Source organism: Sinocyclocheilus anshuiensis, unplaced genomic scaffold (genome assembly GCF_001515605.1).
Source record: "Sinocyclocheilus anshuiensis isolate Anshui unplaced genomic scaffold, SAMN03320099.WGS_v1.1 scaffold1170, whole genome shotgun sequence".
Taxonomy (NCBI): Eukaryota; Metazoa; Chordata; class Actinopteri; order Cypriniformes; family Cyprinidae; genus Sinocyclocheilus; species Sinocyclocheilus anshuiensis.
The window spans coordinates 2021649-2028759 of NW_015538055.1; the positions used below are offsets into that span (position 1 = coordinate 2021649).

Consider the following 7111-nt stretch of genomic DNA (forward strand, 5'->3'; position numbering starts at 1 on the left):
TGGAATATTATCTCTCTCTGTTATTATTATTATTATTATTATTATTATTATTATTATTATTATTAATTTGATTGTCATAATGATTTCTTTGTTATTGGCAACCCTGAGTATTAGCCAGGCTCTATATAAATAGGGCTTATGTAAATAATACTTAATATATATGTAATATTATTTATACATGTTTTATTGTAAAATTTATATTATTATTGCTTTTATTTTATTTTATTTTATTTTATTTACTTGAAGGGGGAAACACTAAAATCTATAAAACTGTTTGCTTACATTTCAATAAGATATGTTGAATAATCAATGAAATCTGACAGAAAATAAATGAATTATTTAATTAATAATTATAAATTATTCAAATGAAATTTTTTGAACTCATAACAGCTTGGAAAAAAGTCTTTTTTTTTTTTTATATATATAATTTTTGTGACTGACTCCTGCGATTAACTGCACCTGTTTCCTAATTTGTAGGCCTATTAATTTAAATAACGAATTAACAAATAAAAAAAACAAACAAACATAACATTTCTGAATAAAATAATTGTATACACTTTAGTTATATCTAATTTGGCATTTTCAATTAACATAGGCCTGTTACATTCTTCTTATTATCCTATTAGGCCTATTATTATTATTAAGTTACTTTTATTATTAAATTAATATTAGGCTACAATTAATAATTTCATAGCGCATCACCGCATAACTGACGCGCTGCAAGGATAATAAAGATTAGGCTAGCTTACTCCTCACTGAAAATGTTTTTAAATGGTCTTTCAAAACAGGCTTATTATACAATGAATTATATGCCTATAATTAAAATTATTAACACTGCAATCATCAATGAAAAAGCTTTATTTCAAGCACCGACTTTTTTTAAAAGAAAAAAAAAACCCAACTTGTTTAACACGAAATAGCCTACGTTTCTTCTCTCTTTATTATTTTTTTTTTTTCCACTAGCCTATGTTTGGGCCACAAGAGAAATATTAAGGGAGTAAATTAAAATCTATAATAATACAAAATTTTTTAATTATCTCTTTTTTCTTCTTCAAAGGCATAATATCTATTGACATTTTCATCTTCTTGCATTCATCATCTGGCATGTTTTTGGCAATGTAACCACTTTCCCAAATACTAAGAAATTGGAATCATCCAAAAACCATCATCAACTCTGGATCCTTCAGTAACCACCTGCTGATATCTGTGTCAAAGTTTGCAAACTTAATAATCCTCTGACAGTCCAATTAAATTCCTCATTGGGAATCTGAGCCAAAGGGTCATTTACTCTGCTTTTAACTCTACAAAAGAATCTGCTGCCAACTAACAGCATTAATTTGAAGGGCAATTTCAACTCCTTTCATAAAGTGATGTTGATTAATTACTTGCGCTAGTTGTAATTTGGCCTCCATTAGAGTAGAAGGGGCAACAGTTATTGACAACAAATTAATTTTGACAGTCAACCATTGCATCAAAAATTTATTTTGCAATCAAAATCAAATCATACTTAAAAGCAAATGCTAGTACTAATATTGGATTATGCCTCTAAATATGCATGATTCACTAAGAAATACATTTAATTCAGTTCATTCAATGAACAACAGTGTTGGCTGCATGCATCTGCTGTATAATCCACTTACTGCATTTATTTACTTATACAACCCATACATGTATTGTACATACATACATATGTAATGTTATATCATGACATGACATGTCTTCTTTATAGCCAAATTCCCTGTTTGTGTAACTTATTTGGCTAACAGACAAGAAATCTGATTATAATTCTGAAAGCGAGCCCTCAAGCGAACTGACTGGAAAACTGATGGGTTTTTTTCCAGTACGACAGGCTAAATTTCCAAACAGCTCAGGCCTGAGATTAAAACATATTTATCTGAGAAGGCAGATACACTTTTAAACACAGCAATGCCTTATAAAACAAACTGCTTAATCTGACCACACAACTAGAAGCATTTTCTCGACTTTATTGGGCTTAGTCTAAATAAACATTCTATAAACCAACGCTTAATCTTACAAGCAACAAAAATGCCCTATTTTACAACCTGTATGAGCTGTACTGCAGTGTTGCATTAAGATAAAGACTAAACAGCCCATTGGATTCATCTCAATTTTCTGTCTTACTATATGAGCTCTACCTGCAGAGTGATTTTGGCTGCTGGAACATGACAGGATACAACTGTGTCTGAACACTCACAATCCAGCATGGCTGCCTGATACACTGCCGCAGGGGTATCTGGGGAATTAGTGTGGCTGCCACAGTGGCTCTCATGCCTACAAATAACATCAGCAGTCTGGCAGCCTTGCTATCAATGATCCAGTATTAGAGTTTCATAAGCACACAATTCACAAATTCAATTCTGAAAACTGACTCTAGGTCAGGTTGAATATCTAACAACAATTCCTGCATCCGAATATGTGTACTTTCACTGCTACACAGTATGAAAAAAGCCTCAAAATGAATCAAATAAGTAGGAAACTGGGATGCTGCTAAGATTAATGAATGGTTAATGAAAAAAAGACCAATACGATTAAGGTAACAACTTCCACTACAGGCGAGAAAAGGTGACCACATCGAAGCAAAGTCTTGGGTTGGTTTTCAGACTTTCCTCAACTTGTCTGTCTTTTTGCTCATCGGTTCACCTGGAGGGCACAATTTGAAACATGTAAGGTGCTCTCATGGGGAGGAACATGAGCACTCACAAGTAAGCAAATGTTAAGGCATACTTGAACTGTGTGAGGGTCCAGGGGGGGCTCTAGATCTTATCAAGTCCATTTCACGGACGTTTCATGAGGGTGAGGCAAATTCTGTCTATTTAAGGAGGTGCAAACCATTCTAGGGAACCACACATTGAATATGTACAGCAGTTCTCGGCATTCGGAAATCAAGTTTCTTTTTCCTAACGCATGCCCCTCAGTTGAAGCATCATTTGTAAAAAATGAACAATTCGAACAAAAGACATGTGATGTGATATGTGAAGCAAACAAAAGAAAAATCAAGGTAACTTACTGTACTACTCACAGTAGCACGCATAATTTAACACACTTTCATGTATGTATACCATACTGTTCAAAAGTTTGGAGTCAGTAGGATTTTTATTTCTTTTAAAGAAATTAATTAGTTTATTCAACAAGGATGCAAAAGCAAGAGTAAAGACATTTAAATTGTTACAAACAGCTTCTATTTCAAATAAAAGCTGTTCTCTTGAACCTTCTATTTATCAAAAAACACTAGTAAATTTACAGTGGCTTCCACAAAACATTAAGCAGCACAACTTTACAATATTACAGTTTTTACTGTATTTTTGGAAAAATAAATTAGGGATGGGTCACGATTTTCGAATACTCGATTAGTTGATTTAATTATAGAATATCGAATAGGTTGTGAGATTATTGTCTTAAAAAATTTCCCCATGTTTTCCTTGCTGATGCGGTAGTGACGCGTTCATATAGCGCTTTCAATAACGCACCTAAAAGCTGTCAAAGACAACAGAAGAACACATTGTCTCACGCGCACACTCTAGACTTGCGTGGCATAAAAAAAGACTTGCGTAGCATATAATGGTTACAGTAACTTGGGACGATGTCAAATAAGAGCTCTGTGCGGACCACAAACACCCCCGGCTTGGTTAGAGGTGTGGCTGAATCCGTATTCAGAAAGGCGCGGAAAACAAATAAAGCATTCTACGGAGCCACTAAAGGGACATGGTTAGCCGCTTGCTAACGGTAGCCTGTTACATTACAGTACATAACATTTCACTTACCACATAAACAGAGTAAGGAGAGATGACTGTTAGGATGATGGCGAATGATTTGCAGATCCTTCTAATCATGTAAAATGTGTGGTAAGTACTGCTGAATGCTGCTCCGTATGTGATTGCGAATCTCGTAAAAAACGAGTAAAAAACAAGTGCGCGTTCATAAGCGATTTCAAAGCCCCGCATATTAATAATGGCTATAAGGTAGCCTATCTTCTGAATTAAACAGTTTATCATACAGATTGAAAGGGTGAATCCCGCCTCTCTCCATCTCTCTCTGTTTATGGGTGTTTGTGCGTGCTTGTGGAGGAGGGGTATGATTTTCGAATAATAATCGAATAATACCCAGCGATTTTTGAATATTATTTTTGCTTGGAATGCCCATCCCTAAAATAAATGCAGTCTTGATGAGCATAAAAGACGTCATAACCGAACAAGCACAAAATTCCTCATAATCATTTGACAAGCAGTAAAATGAAAGAGAAAACTTCATTTAGAAAACTAACAAGTGGAACAAGACACAATGAGGGCATCTTGAGCCCTTTCTGAAAGGAGCGTATAACAGCATTCTGCAGAATCCCATTGTATAATTGCCAAACTTCAGAAGACACACACACCTCGTGCCAACTTCTGTTAGACACAGGCTCTTTGTGCCAGTCAATTGACTTAGCGAATGAATAATCTAATTAGCATGCACCTAGAACAACAGTATTGAATGCCAAATCCATAAAAATCAAGTCAGTCTTCTTCTAATGCTTTTATGATAGAAAGCAAAAGATCAACAAATTAACCTACTCAAGAAGAGTTCATACTCATATTGCAGATCATACTGACCTAACTAAACCATGCAAAACACTTTGAGTCTTCTCCCTTCTCCCACAGAATCGTGTGAAATGACACTGGTTTTCTCCAGATGATTCCACTGTAGCTACAGAAGATTGGGAGTGGGAGGTGAGAGCATTTCTTCAGTCATGGTAAAAGAGAAACGGTGCCATTACAAAACAGCGTGTTTCTTTATAGCCATGGCGTAGGAGAACAATGAACAGGCTGTCAGGAGGGTCTCTGAAACGTAAAGCGTCCTCAAAGCCCACTAAAACAAGCGATCTGCATTTGCATACGTAAAAGCGGTAGCCTTTAATGTTTTCAAGTGGGCTGTGTATACAAAAAGAAAGAAAAAGACAAGTAAGACGATAGACAAGAAAATCAAATAATGAGGGAATGGAGTTCATCTTTGTAAAATTGATCTAATCTCAAAACTGTAAATGTATCAGAATCTCAAAACTATCACAAACTTACTTAGCATTACCTAATTAGCCTGACAATGGCGGTCATTAAGACAGGCAATCACCCTTCTCAAATGATATTATGGTGGCTAAATATAGACGAAAGATTTAATCAAGTAAGTCATCTTCAAAGTGAAGCACTTGTTTCTAACATATCAGCTTTAATTTTTTTGGCAGTCAAGCAGTAAGTCCTTAATAATGCTTTCTGGGACTTTGCTGGGTACTAAGTGCACTTGGCGGGTTTATAATTGGACAGCTTCATTCAACCCATCAGAGAAAGTTTGAGACTGAAAAACGTTTTTCAATAAAATGATTAAAACCCAACCAAAGCTCTATTAAAGTTTTCCAGTTCAATATGCCAACGTGTCAATCAAAAGACATCCCAGACAGAACTAACTCACACGGATTCTAGTTATTGCTCTCGCACAGTCACTCCTTTACAAGCACTTGGTGAGCACACAAAGAAATGAAGGATGATGCAGATAGGGATGCGCATGTCTGTAATCCAACCAGTCATATTCTAAACATCCTGAGACCAAAACAATAAAAAGAAGTTGAAATATCTTACCACTGTCTTCAATGGAAAAGTGGAATGTGTCGCTTGTGGCATTGTCTCCATCTCGAAGCACGTAGCATATATGCATGTCATCGATGTCAGCTGAAGGATGAAACATTCAAAAGGAAGAGTTACTTTTTAAACTATATTAGATTCTAATCTAAGCTCTGATTCACATTATTGCTTTATAAAGATACTATATAGATCCATTTTATCATACATTTCAGATTTTTCAGAATGCCACAATTGACTAAGCAAAATCAAGCATTACAGAGAAATATGTAATATATGTTTTAGAATGTTCATATACCCACATGTAAACATTTCTATATATTAAATTATATATAGGAAATTACATCGTATATTAAATTAAATTATATTGTAAACCTTTAGTTTTACCTTACTGTGAGTATCTTATCTACACCTAAAAGATGCATATTAGCATCTTAAGGCATAAATTTTCAAACTTATTTCTGCCAAGGATGTCCAAATATGATCCCCAACAGAAGGATCCAAAAATATAAAGGCAGCTATACAGTATATTTTAAGAGTAATTTGGACTTGTAAGAAAAAAATACCAGTAATGTGTGGTAAAAATGCAATAATTGGCAAGTGTGCTATCATTGTACTAAAGCCATTAATTTCTAAATAAATATTAAACTTTCAAAATATTTGTTTATTACTTTTCACAATAGACATTGTTTTTTTTTTATATTTATAGTTATTATAAATGTACAGTACTGTGCAAAAGTCTTAGGCCATTAGTATTTTCACACAAAACAATTGTTTTAAGCCAGTTCCCTTTCAGTCGGTCACTCTCGACGTCACGTCGGATGACCGACGAAATTGGGATCTCGCTTAGAGAGACCAATCTACTTCGAGTATAAACTAAACGAGCCAATGCACATTGGCATGCGATTATTGCATCCAGCTGCCGCTGATCACAGCGTGAGTATAAGTAGGCAGCAGATGCAGCGCATATTCAGCTTTTCGCTTCGGAGCCGAGCGATCACATCGTTCTGCTCCTGACTACTCTACTGAGAGAAGAAGACTGAACGAGTTCAGCGCGCTCTTGGAGAGCTCTTCGTGTTGGCGGTACGGCGCTTCAGCGGTGGTGGTTTCCCGTGTCGAGTGGGTTGCACACATCAGGCTGCACTACCCCTGTGTGTGTTGCAAACAGCCATCTCCCCTGTGCGCTTCAGCACACTAAAAGAGCAAATTTCCATCTAAAAGAGCTTCACGGGTGGGACGTCTTTTTAAAGATGTCGTACCATCCGTGTGTTTCTGGGTGCGGTTGTTACCTGGCGCCGGGTGATGGTCACGATCGCTGCCTCTCGTGTCTGGGCACGAAGCACGCTGAGGGGGCTTTCGTGGATGACTCATGCTCCCATTGCGGGGGTATGACCATCTCGGAGTTGACCGGAGTTGACCGCCCTCTGGGACGATTGGTTTCTCGGGGTGGCTCGCGATGGTCCTCAGGGCCACACCCCAGTGAC

General features: G+C 36.3%; 1 protein-coding gene across 1 annotated transcript in view; it reads right to left on the reverse strand.

Annotated features, from left to right (window-relative positions):
- LOC107683412 (FRAS1-related extracellular matrix protein 2-like) overlaps positions 1-7111 on the reverse strand; it is a 77669-nt gene that overhangs the window by 62546 nt on the left and 8012 nt on the right. Inside the window, exon 2 of the mRNA XM_016479469.1 lies at positions 5628-5717. Coding sequence (XP_016334955.1) covers positions 5628-5717 — 90 coding nt within the window. The remainder of the gene's footprint in view (positions 1-5627; positions 5718-7111) is intronic.